This window comes from Gadus macrocephalus, chromosome 9, assembly GCF_031168955.1.
Source record: "Gadus macrocephalus chromosome 9, ASM3116895v1".
Lineage (NCBI taxonomy): Eukaryota > Metazoa > Chordata > Actinopteri > Gadiformes > Gadidae > Gadus > Gadus macrocephalus.
The window spans coordinates 11958309-11973372 of record NC_082390.1 but is presented as its reverse complement, the minus strand read 5'-3'; the positions used below and the strand labels follow the sequence as shown (position 1 = coordinate 11973372).

Sequence of the window (15064 nt, the reverse complement as noted above, 5' to 3'; positions counted from 1 at the left end):
TGTAAAAATATATTTAGGAACTATATTTCCTTCCTTCCTTCCTTCCTTCCTGCCTGCCTGCCTGCCTGCCTGCCTGCCTGCCTGCCTGCCTGCCTGCCTGCCTGCCTGCCTGCCTGCCTGCCTGCCTGCCTGCCTGCCTGCCTTCCTTCCTTCCTTCCTTCCTTCCTTCCTTCCTTCCCCCAATATATTGTTTCACCTTCTTCTGACAAATGTAATTATTGTAAGTCCCTGGGATAGAAGCGTCTGCTAAATGCCCTAACAGTTAACATGGTGATGGTTGGTTTGTGCAACAGGTGCGCCGCCTCACCTAGCCCCAGAGTCCCAGCGGTCTGACACGGCCCATCAGAGGCTGCTTAAACCAGCCATAATCCACACACAATCCACACTGTAAAATGACATGGGCAACTGTTAAACGTATGTCGGTTGTTTTAATATTACTGTTGTCCTTTGTAAGTTTATGTCATGGTATTAAGGTAGTTATTAATGTAATAAAGTAGTGTAGTCGTACCATGTATTATGTAGCCTGTTCATCTGATGCTTGGATTAAAAAAAATAAGCCATCCAAGAAAATGTATCTTCTCTACTCCCTCTGACTGTCTTTTCCTCCAAGTGATTAATCAGGCACCTGTGATTGGGCAAGATGGATGTCCTGATTCGTCAGAAAAGAGCTGTGAGCAGCCTAAAATCTAAACTGCTTCAAACAGAGGAAGACACACGGTCAACAAGAACAGATACTTTACAGAGCATGACTGACGGCTCTGGCACTTCAATTAAATGACATTCCAATTATAGCTCTTAAATCATACCTACGGCATCTTTGATTTACTGCTAGGCATATCCCAATAAGATAATAGTCGTAGAATCTGAGGGAGGTTTAACCTTTCAGCTAGGCCCAGAGGATTAGGGCTGTTTTCTACCTGCAGTCATTTCATGCCAACATACCGATAGAATGAACCGTTTTCATGGAATTTTACTGAAAGAGAAAATGCTAATAAAGGTCTCAGATCTGACACTCTCACCATATGGTCAATCTCATCCTTTCTAGGGAGACAGATGGCCCTGACCCTGACTCCAAACAGGGCTAAGCTTAGCACCCGCCAGATGAGTCTAGTTCTCACATGGCCTTCCGAATGAGCAGAGGATGAAGAGATGCTGGTACACAAGTGATGGAGATCAGGAAGAGGTCCGGTGAGGCGAGGTCAGTAGAAGTTGACTCAGCATCTCTTCACACACCACCAACCAAGAGGGGCCCAGAGACTGATGACCAGCGACCTGCCCTATACCCGTGATATACCCGGCATTTGAAAACCAATGAAAAACCACACAAAAGGCTGGACAAAGGAGATATTCAGCACTATAAATCAGATGGCCCAAGAGTTATCTGCAGAACTATCCAACATTTAAGCAAAGTTCAAGTTCAACGCAGGGAAGGAAAAGAGCCACTCTTCTGCAGAGAGAAATCTTCTTAGTCTGATCTGTTTATGTGCCAGCTAGCCAGGGGGAGGATGAAGTTAATGCCACTTTATGGACCACAAAGATTACTCATTTATAATAATCCTACAAGATCATAACACAATTATGCAAACACAATTTATCATTCAAATTGCGTTTATTTTTTATTCATGAAGATACGCTGTTACGTAAAATCCATATCATTATAATAAACCATTCAATTCATTCAGAAGTATAAGATATTTTAGTCTGAAATTCTGTATTTGATTGCTTTGAAATGTTGTCCTCCCTGAGGAAACACCCGGAATGAATATTTTTTTACTCATGGGCACATTCCCTAGAGGAAGGCGAGAGATTTTCAGCCTTTTTTTTCATTTGATACGACTTCAATCTTGAAGGCATGATTACATGCTTTTCCTGAAATGACTAAGACTCGAGAGCTTTAGGGAAATTACAGTGTGCGGGATTCTGACTGTTAACATACATGGGGTTGGTTTTTAATTTGGTAAAATCTACAAAGCCCGCTCTGCAATTAAGGCCTAAGCACTTGTGTGTGATGGACGGATTTAGAGAGATAATTAAACAGACTGGGAGCTTGGGCACAAAGTTAGAGAGCAAAATAGGGTCTGAAACGAGAGCGAGTGAGGGCAAGAGACAGATAGACTAAGATAAGAGTGCGGTTTTGTGAGTTGGCTATGGTGGTGGCATTGCATGCAGGGCAGTGTTTGGGGGTTGCCAGCAATTTAGTCAAATCAATAATGATAAGGAAAATTCTTTAAAATGAATAATAGTCAAATGTAGCCTATGTAAAGATATAAATAAATAAAATACAATATTTTCTGTGAGTTGAGTGTATTTAAAAGTAAATCCGTAGGCTACTTTAAATTGCAGTTACTGAAATCTCCAATACCAAAACGACAGTCTTCTTGCATATTATGGTCAAACAAAGCATAACAAACAGATGTGAGGGGCTCTACTGCCATCTAACGGTCAACTTAAAATACTCACATCCGTGTTGTATTTTCCTGCATGTCCATCTCGACTACGGGCATACATTTGTTAGGTAAAGCATGGTTTCCAATAACTTGATTGGGATTCCGTGATTGTAGTTGTAGATCTTCTAGCTTAAATTAACTGAATGCGTTTTCGCCGAGTGGAGCTGGTTCTTTGTTTGCCTTTTGTCTCGCTTTCACATGACATAGGCCTACCTTCATAGAAACATAAGTATCTGCTGGTCAATGTTCCCTTGATACTTTGATGCGCGGTCCTTGTACACATCCCTTACGCGAATATCAACCATAGGTGTCAACTATGACCGACCGACAGAGGGAACTGCCGTCTTGGATGTCGCTAAAGGAGAAGGCAAAACCAAATCAGGCAATGACGAACATTAGAAAAGTTTCACGGTAATGTTGGATGCGTTTTAAACGTGCGTTGCATAATATAGTTGTATTGTATGTATGTATGTATGTATGTATGTATGTATGTATGTATGTATGTATGTATGTATGTATGTATGTATGTATGTATGTATGTATGTATGTATGTATGTATGTATGTATGTATGTATGTATGTATGTATGTATGTATGTATGTATGTATGTATGTATGTATGTATGTATGTATGTATGTATGCATGCATGCATGTATGTATGTATGTATGTATGTAGGCTATGTATGTGTGTAATGCTTGCTTGAATATTTAATTGTCCTTTAATGAAAACAACGGTGTATTTCTTTCAGAACGGTATATTGCATGAACGAGAAGGAGCTTGTTGAAGCAGCGATTGCATTTATTAGCCAAGGGGCAAGTGACGCTTTTCTTTACAACCACTAGGTCGCGCCATTCCAATTGAATGGAGTTTAAACCAAAGGTATTACACATTTTAAAAACAAAACAACTTCTCACATATTGAAATGTTATTACTTTTTTGTCCCGGGTGACAGGAGGTGAATGGAGACAGAAGGCTGGCAAGCGCTATGAGAATCCAGGACTGTTCTAAAGAAATAGAAGAGACTTTGGGTGAATCCTCTAGCTCCTATAATCAGGACAGAACCTACATTTCAGAGACCGACATGGACACTGTAGAAGACGCACAGACATTATCCCCCCACCTATATTTCTCTGGACAACAGTCTGAAGGTCAAAGACAACAGTCTGAAGGTCAAAGGTCATTACAGGCTCGAGACTCTCAGAGTCCGGTTGCACCTGAAACAGGCCCCACAGTGGTCGCTGAGTCTCCGCCCACTGAAGTCGAAGAGGACGACTCATTCAAGCTTGTAAGGGAAATCTTCTTCACAAAGGATTAAACTCTGTTCCAGGACACGCCTTAGTTATTGCCTATTACTGTTATAACCCTTATCAACTTAAAATGATTTGGTAATTGGTAACCCTCATTAGAAACATAGTGAACTACGTTGTTACTCTCCAGAACATCTGGGGTGTGTTGTTTGGAGTTTCCTGTTAATTGCGATGGAATGGGACCATGGCACTCTAGACTTCCATGTTTGTACCGAAGTCCAAATAGAGAAACAACAAGCAATGGCACTTTAGCTAAATTGTAATTATTTTATTTGTATGAAAGCCATAAAAGATTAAAAGATTGTAAAATCATAGGGTGGTCACTGTCAAACACTGGTATACGTAATGCCATAATTATTTTTTAATTAACAGTATTGTATCATAACAGTTTGAAAGGAGCAGCGATTTTGTTAGAAATATCTGTGCAAAAATATAATTTCATGAGGTTGAAACGAGAATACAATCATCAACACTGGTGGAAAGCATGCTTTCTTTAATGAGGGTTAGGGTTCTTCTTCTTTTTTTTGTTGTTGTTGGTGATCGAGCTACCTCCACAACACATAACTCAGATACGTTGTAACGGCCAACTCAGCGGTTACTAAAACACAGCAGTAGTAGTACACTGATGGACTGGCATAGGCCCAGTGGAGTCCGACAAACCAGACCAAGCCCAGTAGGCTGAGGGCGCTGGCGGCAGCCTAGCACAACGTGCTGAGCCGCAGCACGCTGGAGTACTCACCGTATGATAGCAGCGAGCTCAGTAGAGCAAATGGCACAAGCACCACAGGGACGTAAAGACAAAGGATAACGGCTGGTCTTGATATGATCATAGTTGTCTCAAAAGCTCTGATTACGACGGTCGATATAAGTGCTTGGCAAGATAGTATTTTGCCGTGTTGTCCCTTTCAACAGAAATTGAAGAGACTTATGGTGACTTCATCGGAATTGATGAAAACAGCTGCCTCAACGACGAGGGCGAAAATCATCTCTGTCAAAATAATGAGGAGAGCGAAAGACAGCGATAGCAACCTGCATGTCGTCATTTTAGCTGAGATCACACACGGGAAGATCTATTAAGACAAGAAAAACACAAACTAAATCAGGATAGCTTATTTGATCAAGAAAGGGATATACAAATATTACTTTTTGTACATTATAACAAACCATATATTATTTAGCACTGTATTTTAATATTGGCATTTTGATAAAATTCGATATTAAAAAACAAGAGTGGCCTACAAAATAGACCTTTTACTCCACCTAAACATACAATAATACTTTTCACTTTAATGATCACAGGGAGGGGGGACTATCAACTATATTTAATTCGATTTTAACTTACTGCGCAGATGGACCACAGCGTTAACTGGAAAGGTCTGTTTAGTTTCACTATTCTGATGATTATATCAGCTGTGAGTTGTTTACTTTGTGGAAGGTGTGACTGCCCCTTTCGGTTTGACCATCGCCCTTTGCACTTGGCCATCGAATAATTGATTTATAAAAAATGTTATCCATGGGTTCATTACCTTTTTTAGACAGGTATGGATCTAGTACAGATAAGTTGTTAAAAGGGCGGATTTGAGTCGTTATACTTTGATTTTTTTAGACACGCCAGGCTTCTATCAGATACATGTAGGCTATATCCTAGCTTTCTGTTATCTGAGGATGCTTCCAATGTATCTTAGGTCACCTGCCAAACCTTGCCATATAATATTGCAATGGCAACATCTGGGGTCTGTTTTTTGAGTTTCCTGTTAATTGCGATGGAATGGGACCATGGCACTCTAGACTTCCATGTTTGTACCGAAGTCCACTGTCCAAGTCAATCTTAGCACAAACAATTACACTTTAAGATGTATGTAGTCTCTTGCCAATAATGTGTTCCCCTTAGCTAGGCTTTCAATTTCATTGATTGCATAAGGATATGACCCTTAATTATCAAAATTCAAACCAACCTAGACAGGAGTTTTTTATTGTAAACATTCAGATGCAAACACTGCAAGATCACATTATTGTCCTGAACTAGAGAAATAACAAGCAATGGCACTTTAGCTTAATTGTTATTATTTGTATGAAAGCCAATAAAGATTCCAAGATTGTAACAGCATAGGATGGTCACTCAATGTCCCACACAGGTATACATAATGCATAATATATTTTTTATTTACAGTAAAGCATCATAATAGAAAGGAGCAGCGATGTGTTAGAAATTGTGTGCAAAAACATCACGAAGTTGAAATGAGAACACAGTAATCGACTGGTGTACATGAAAGCTTGCGCTCTAATGAGGGTTAGGGTTTGTGCTTTTCTCCAACCTTTTTCTGTTTACTGTGTAGTTGATCGAGATTCCTCACCACCAACACAGAACTCAGATACGTTGTAACGGCCAACTCAGCGGTTACTAAAACACAGCAGTAGTAGTACACGGTCATAGCTGATTGACTGGCATAGGCCCAGTGGAGTCCGACAAACCAGACCAGGCCCAGTAGGCTGAGGGCGCTGGCGGTAGCCTGGCACAACGTGCTGAATCGCAGCACGCTGGAGTCCTCTTCACCGTATGATAGCAGCGAGCTCAGTAGAGCAAATGGCACAAGCATCACAGGGACGTAAAGACAAAGCATGACAGCTATTCTTGATATGATCATGGTCTCAAAAGCTCCGATTACGGTGGTCGATATAAGTGCTTGACAAGACAGAATTTTGCCGTGTTGTCCCTTTGAACAGAAGTTGAAGGGACTTATGGTGACTTCATTGGAATTGATGAAAACAGCTGCCTCAACGACGAGGGCGAAAATCATCTCTGTCAAAATAACGAGGAGAGCAAACCACAGCGATAACAACCTGCATCTCGTCATCTTAGCTGTGATCACACACACGGGAAGATCTATTAAGACAAGCAAAACAAATAAAATCAGGATAGCTTATTTTATCAAGAAAGGGCACAAATATACCTTTTTGTACATCATAACAAAACATTGATTGTTAAGCACTGTATTTTGATATTGGCATTTGGATAAAATTCGACAATAAAAAGCAAGAGTAGACCTACAACATTCACTTTTTACTCGACTTAAACATACAACTCTGTATTACTTTTTCACTTTAATGATGGGACTATCAAATATATTTAATTAGATTTTAACTTACTACGCAGATGGACAAACGTCGACTGAAAAGTTTAGTTTCACTATTATTATAATAGGCTATCAGTTGTGAGTTGTTTGTGGGAGGAGTGACTGACCAGTTTCGGTTTGACTGTCCCTTGCACTTGGCCAACCATCGAATAATTAATTATTATTATTATTTTTTTGTCCATGGGGTTCATTGCCTTCTATAAGACTAGACAGATATGGGTCTAATACAGACCAGTCGTTAAAATGGAAGATTTGAGTCGTTAAGGATGCTTCCAATATAGGCTATGGGCTCCCGTTAGGATCATTTTCCTTAATTCAAAGATGAAACAATTGACACTACAAACAATACATTAGGTAGGCTATGTTACATTAATATCCATATGATTAAGTACACAAAACACATTCACCTCTGAAAATAGCAATTTGTCATTAGATCATCAGGCAAAATCTGATGTGCTAATTGTGAATCCATCCTATGATGCCAGAGGGTTTACGACGGGAGGAGTGCTGTGTGGGGTGCACGCGCCCTTCAACTCGTTCCAAGGCGGTCTCATCTAACGCGAAACCCCTGGAACGGGGTGCGCTAAATGAGCGTTATTGGCGAGACAGGGCGGGACTTTCGGTGACACGGGATAGAAGGCGAGAAGCGAGAGAAATGGAGGGACCTCGGATAAGGCCGGTCCGGATAATGCTTTGTAGTATGATTAGTGAAAGAATACGTCATTATTTGTCTTATTGTTGTTGTTATTGCTATTGTCTCTCTCTGGAGACAGTTTACTAGCGTACAAAGCTCATAGGAAGTAAGATACCGGAAATGACGTTGCAGTAGACCAGGAATAACGCTACAATTCATGATCTCCTCTCATCCTAACATGCACTCATTTCTGGGCGCAACTTGACGTCAACGCGCAGTTCTCATCCGAGTATTAACCAAATTATGCACACCCTGTTTTCATTCGGACTATGTCTTGGGAACATTGTACATCTATCCATCTCAACTTCTCGGAGGTGTCTACCGAATATTTTGCTCCAAAAGTCTCAAGGTTGGTTGATTAAAATGTACAACAACTTTATCCAAATGGAAGGCCTTATTTTCTTTTCTAACTTGGATCTTGAATATTTGTTTGAGTTTACATGTGGAACATAGGCATTTAATTAAATAAATGTACAGATTATCAATCAGTAATTTTTGATCTTCTGATCTGTTGAGATCTTCTTACTGTGTCATTTATTAGAATATGTGGATCTTATATATACGATAGCTAATTCAATTTTTGTACATTCTTAAATAACTGATAAATTATTAAACACATTCGAAATTACGAGATTAACGCAACCTACTTTCTAGAATGAGTATCAAGTATCAAAAGTTGTTTACAGAACAACCCCTAAGTGTCCATAGTATGAGGCAATGGTCTTTATTGCTTTATAACGTTTACTGCAAATTGTGTTTTACTATCCTCTATCCTCTTCAAGCCTAAAAGTAGGCTGCTAAGGACCTGCTTTGTAACAGACTGTCTCCCAACACCATTGCAGTCAGGGAATGTGTTTCTGAACATAAAACTGCATGAAGTTTGGTTGCATGTGTGCATCAAGTGGCCAACAATAGGTGAGTGGTAGTTTTCAAGTGATAAAGGCAAAGCAATATTTACATTGAAATCAAGTGTTGACACATTTGTGTCTCGTTGGCACTGCATGGCATCGAATTCACATCCAAAACATTCCTGTGTACAGATTGAGCCATGGGAAACGTGTTCAGCTGGCTCATACAGCCAGTCAGTGATGATGAGGTGTTTCCCACCAATCAGGAGTCTGAAGAGGGTACAGCTCCTGAGCAGGAGTCAGAGGGCTCTGAGGTCCCTAGGCCCCTGGAGACCTTACCGGAAGACATCCTGACTAGCATTCCTGTTGTAACAAAGGAGGCATCTCAGTTAATCGTGGGACTTGTTGCAGAAGCTAGCGAAGAGCTGCAATCCGTGGCTCTTGCAGCCACAGAGGCACTTGGCATTATTCCATACCCTGAAGTGCCTGAGCAGCACAAGCCTCAGGGCTTGGCAGTTGATCTCCAGGACACCAGTGTATTTGGAAAAGAACCTTTGAAAGAGCCAGACCCGATTCCTCAGACTGTACCTGAACCCAATCTGGTCAGAGAATCTGAAGCAAACACAGATTTTTTTCCAGAACCAGAATCCATCACAACTCTCCTACCAGAGAATGTTCCTGGACTCAAACTCATGACAGAATCTGTACCAGCCCTGGAATCCATTCCAGAACCTGAATCCATCACAGATAAGTTTCCAAAACCTATTCTTGAACCCAAATTAATCACAGAACCAGAACCCAACTCAAAATGTGTTGCAGAACCTGAATCGATCCCAGATGAAGTACCAGGGCTTGTTCCTGAACCCGAACTCAGCACAGATACAGAAATAACCCCAAAATACGTTACTGAACCTGAATCAATTACAGACCTACGATCAGAGTCTATTTCCGAATTTAAACTCATCACAGATATGGATATAACCATTAAATGTGTTCCATGTCAAGTACAACAATCTGTTCCTGAATCCAAACTCATTGCAGAAACAGAACCAACCCTAAAATCAATTCCAGATTCTGAATCAAGCACTGATCTATTAGTAGAACATATTCCTGAACCCAAATTCGTTATAGAATCAGAACCAATTCCGAAATTTATCACAGAGCCGGAAGCCATTCCAGACCAAGTACCAGTACTTGTCCCTGAACCAAAACGTATCACTGGTACAGAAATAACCCCACCATGTATTACCGAAACTGAATCACTTTCAGAGCTACGATCATATTCAGAGCTAATCCCGGAATTTATTCCAGAACCGGAATCCATCCCAGACCCAGTAGCAGAGCCTGTTCCTGAACCCAAACTCATCACAGATACAGAAATAACCCAGGAATGTACTCCAGAACCGGAATCAATTCAAGACCAAGTACAAGTGCCTGTTCCTGAACCCAAACTCATCACAGAATCAGGACGAACCCCAGAATTCATCCCAGAAGCTGAAACCATATCTTGCCCACTACCTGGAGCTGTTCCTGAACCCAAACTCACAAAATCAGAACCAATTGAATTAATCACAGGTTTGGGGCAATCCCTAGAATTTACTATTCTTGAACCCAAACTCACAGAATCAGAACCTAGTACAGAATGCAATAGAGAAACTGAAACTGAACCTTTTCCCGAACCCAAATGCATCACAGAATCAGAATCCAGTAGGAAATGTGTTCCAGTACTTGCCCCCATCCCAAGCTTGCTACCAGAAGGAATTTGTAAAGCCAAACTCACCCCAGAATTTATCCCAGAACCCGAACCTATCTCAGACAAAGTTCCAGAGCCTGTTCCTGGACCCCAACCCTTCCAACAATCTGAACCATCCCTAGAATGTATTCCAAAACCCGAATCCATCCCAGAAAAGGTACCTGAACCAGAAACTAATCTAATCACAGAATCAAAACCAAGCACAGATTTTCTTCCAGGACCTGCCTTCTTCCAAGATCTACTAGCAGAACCAGTTCCTGAACCCAAACCCCTAGGAAAAGTAACACTGGGATGTCTTCTAGAACCCAAATGTATCCCATGCCAAGAACCAGGGATTATTTTTGAACCCAAACCCATTACAGAATCAGAACAAGACACTGATTGCAACCCAGAACCTGAATCCATCCCAGAAAATGTACTACCTAATTTCATGGCTTTTTCAGCTAAGCCAATCACAGAATCAAAGCCAAGCACAGAATATGTTCCAGAACCTGAATCAATTTCTGATCTACTACCAGACCCTGTTACTGAACCAAAACTCATAACAGAAGCAACCCCGGAATGTCTCATCACAGAGTCAGAGCCAATCCCAGAAGGTTTTACACTAGAACCTGTTGCTGAACCCAGTCTCATCACAGAGTCAGAGCCAATCCCAGAAGGTTTTACACCAGAACCTTTTGCTGAACCCAGTCTCATCACAGAGTCAGAGCCAATCCAAGAATGTTTTACACCAGAACCTGTTGCTGAACCCAGTCTCATCACAGAGTCAGAGCCAATCCAAGAATGTTTTACAGCAGAACCTGTTGCTGAACCCAGTCTCATCACAGAGTCAGAGCCAATCCAAGAATGTTTTACAGCAGAACCTGTTGCTGAACCCAGTCTCATCACAGAGTCAGAGCCAATCCAAGAATTTTTTACAGCAGAACCTGTTGCTGAACCCAGTCTCATCACAGAGTCAGAGCCAATCCAAGAATGTTTTACACCAGAACCTGTTGCTGAACCCAGTCTCATCACAGAGTCAGAGCCAATCCCAGAATGTTTTACACCAGAACCTGTTGCTGAACCCAGTCTCATCACAGAGTCAGAGCCAATCCCAGAATGTTTTACACTAGAACCTGTTGCTGAACCCAGTCTCATCACAGAGTCAGAGCCAATCCCAGAATGTTTTACACTAGAACCTGTTGCTGAACCCAGTCTCATCACAGAGTCAGAGCCAATCCCAGAATGTTTTACACCAGAACCTGTTGCTGAACCCAGTCTCATCACAGAGTCAGAGCCAATCCCAGAATGTTTTACACCAGAACCTGTTGCTGAACCCAGTCTCATCACAGAGTCAGAGCCAATCCAAGAATGTTTTACACCAGAACCTGTTGCTGAACCCAGTCTCATCACAGAGTCAGAGCCAATCCAAGAATGTTTTACACCAGAACCTGTTGCTGAACCCAGTCTCATCACAGAGTCAGAGCCAATCCAAGAATGTTTTACACCAGAACCTGTTGCTGAACCCAGTCTCATCACAGAGTCAGAGCCAATCCCAGAATGTTTTACACCAGAACCTGTTGCTGAACCCAGTCTCATCACAGAGTCAGAGCCAATCCCAGAATGTTTTACACTAGAACCTGTTGCTGAACCCAGTCTCATCACAGAGTCAGAGCCAATCCCAGAATGTTTTACACTAGAACCTGTTGCTGAACCCAGTCTCATCACAGAGTCAGAGCCAATCCCGGAATGTTTTACACCAGAACCTGTTGCTGAACCCAGTCTCATCACAGAGTCAGAGCCAATCCCGGAATGTTTTACACCAGAACCTGTTGCTGAACCCAGTCTCATCACAGAGACAGAGCCAATCCCGGAATGTTTTACACCAGAACCTGTTGCTGAACCCAGTCTCATCACAGAGTCAGAGCCAATCCCAGAATGTTTTACACCAGAACCTGTTGCTGAACCCAGTCTCATCACAGAGTCAGAGCCAATCCAAGAATGTTTTACACCAGAACCTGTTGCTGAACCCAGTCTCATCACAGAGTCAGAGCCAATCCAAGAATGTTTTACACCAGAACCTGTTGCTGAACCCAGTCTCATCACAGAGTCAGAGCCAATCCAAGAATGTTTTACACCAGAACCTGTTGCTGAACCCAGTCTCATCACAGAGTCAGAGCCAATCCCAGAATGTTTTACACCAGAACCTGTTGCTGAACCCAGTCTCATCACAGAGTCAGAGCCAATCCCAGAATGTTTTACACTAGAACCTGTTGCTGAACCCAGTCTCATCACAGAGTCAGAGCCAATCCCAGAATGTTTTACACTAGAACCTGTTGCTGAACCCAGTCTCATCACAGAGTCAGAGCCAATCCCGGAATGTTTTACACCAGAACCTGTTGCTGAACCCAGTCTCATCACAGAGTCAGAGCCAATCCCGGAATGTTTTACACCAGAACCTGTTGCTGAACCCAGTCTCATCACAGAGACAGAGCCAATCCCGGAATGTTTTACACCAGAACCTGTTGCTGAACCCAGTCTCATCACAGAGACAGAGCCAATCCCGGAATGTTTTACACCAGAACCTGTTGCTGAACCCAGTCTCATCACAGAGTCAGAGCCAATCCCGGAATGTTTTACACCAGAACCTGTTGCTGAACCCAGTCTCATCACAGAGACAGAGCCAATCCCGGAATGTTTTACACCAGAACCTGTTGCTGAACCCAGTCTCATCACAGAGTCAGAGCCAATCCCAGAATGTTTTACACCAGAACCTGTTGCTGAACCCAGTCTCATCACAGAGTCAGAGCCAATCCCAGACGGTTTTACACCAGAACCTGTTGCTGAACCCAGTCTCATCACAGAGTCAGAGCCAATCCCGGAATGTTTTACACCAGAACCTGTTGCTGAACCCAGTCTCATCACAGAGACAGAGCCAATCCCGGAATGTTTTACACCAGAACCTGTTGCTGAACCCAGTCTCATCACAGAGTCAGAGCCAATCCCGGAATGTTTTACACCAGAACCTGTTGCTGAACCCAGTCTCATCACAGAGACAGAGCCAATCCCAGAATGTTTTACACCAGAACCTGTTGCTGAACCCAGTCTCATCACAGAGTCAGAGCCAATCCCAGAATGTTTTACACCAGAACCTGTTGCTGAACCCAGTCTCATCACAGAGTCAGAGCCAATCCCAGAATGTTTTACACCAGAACCTGTTGCTGAACCCAGTCTTATCACAGAGTCAGAGCCAATCCCAGACGGTTTTACACCAGAACCTGTTGCTGAACCCAGTCTCATCACAGAGTCAGAGCCAATCCCAGAATGTTTTTCAACAGAACCTGATGCTGAACCGGAACTCATTACAGAATCAGAACCAACTCAAAAACGTGCTCAAGAGCCTGAATCTATGCCCAAACAAGTACCAGAAGCTTTTCCTGAACCCAAGGTCAGAGAATCTGAACCAATCCCAGAATATATTCCAGAACCTGAATCCCTCCCAGGCCCAATACATGAATTTATCCCCTGCAAAATCCCAAAACGTCTTCCTAAGAAGAAAGGAAAACCCAAACCCATCATAAAATCAGACCCAACCTCTAAATGTCTTGCAGCTCTTTCACAGATCAAGCTACAGGGCACAGATCAAGCTACAGGGCACAGATCAGCTGGTCCGGGAGGTTCTATCTGAGCAAGTCAGCAAGGGATCCACATCGGTGGAGCCCGTATTAGATGGTACTTCCCAATTTTACGTGAACCCTATCGCTGACTAAGTGGACCAAGAGGTGCAAACAGACTTCCCTTGGGATGAATCCCAGAGCAGCAGCGTGGGGGCTGTAAGCTCCATGCCTGATACATGGTGACTCCCCAGGGAGGGCGTGGAGGTGTACAGTAAGGGTGTGGGGTATTTGAAGCAGTTTGAAATAATAATAATCTGACCAATAAATGAATGGACAGAGGCGTCTCCAAGGCATTACAATGAGTTGGGAGGGCCTTTTTCAACAAGCCCATTGTGAACAATAAGATCACTGCAATTCCAGATTGCAGATGCACAACCTGACATAAGGGTTGGGATTCTTGTTCACCCCGTTGTTTTTCATGTTAAGCAACATATTTTCTTTTGAAATTACGTGATCCTAATGCATGTCATAATTGGGGTTTAACCAGTGTGGTAAAGATATTCCTTATGTGTCATGTTTTGTTTTTATTATTAATAGGAAGGATACATTTGCTAATCTTTCTAGTTAATGACTTAAACCCTTTAAATGTGTGAAATGTATTGCTGTAATGTTACAACACTATTTATGAAACTAGTAACAAAAGCGAAACATTAGAAGTTCAACCCTTTTTGTAAAGCTAAAGGGCAGGAGTATTACAAACCCTAGATCTGTAATCCTAGAGCTGTCTGTCTAGATCAGGGATGGTCAACTGGCGGCCCGTGGGCCGCATACGGCCCGCATCCTCAATCAGTCAGGCCCGCACATAATTAAAAAATAAATAAATAAATAATAATAATTGATCGAGTTACAGAAAACTCGTACAAGAAAGATGCGAAGCAGAGTACCTGTTGATAGAATTCAAAGGCAAACCCATGTGTCTAGTTTGCTTAGAAACTATATCAGTCATGAAATACTTCCACTTAAGTCGCCACTACAACTACTACAACTGCAATTAATGTCATGCTTGTTGGGTCTGAGTTCATTGAATTGTTGCACTTAATGTTGGGCCACTGTTTTTCAGTTTTGTGAGATCATTGAATGATGATGTATGTGAGCCCTTTGCACTGATAAAAATACTAACCATTCATGTGGCTGTTCGAGCATGGAAAACATGAAATTAATGTATGTTGGTTCAATTAACATACCGTACATAGGTTATGATTCTGGACGATTTTTTAGGTAGTGG

At 42.1% G+C, this 15064-nt stretch overlaps 1 protein-coding gene across 1 annotated transcript; it reads left to right on the top strand.

Annotated features, from left to right (window-relative positions):
- The first annotated feature begins 2404 nt into the window (after positions 1-2404).
- On the top strand, positions 2405-13932 carry LOC132464951 (proteoglycan 4-like). Its single transcript, XM_060061584.1, has 6 exons — positions 2405-2858; positions 3400-7931; positions 8365-8497; positions 8623-10842; positions 13394-13610; positions 13785-13932. The coding sequence occupies exons 4-6, from the start codon at positions 8631-8633 to the stop codon at positions 13930-13932; spliced, it is 2577 nt and encodes an 858-aa protein (XP_059917567.1). The 5' UTR covers positions 2405-2858; positions 3400-7931; positions 8365-8497; positions 8623-8630.
- Positions 13933-15064: the final 1132 nt, after the last annotated feature.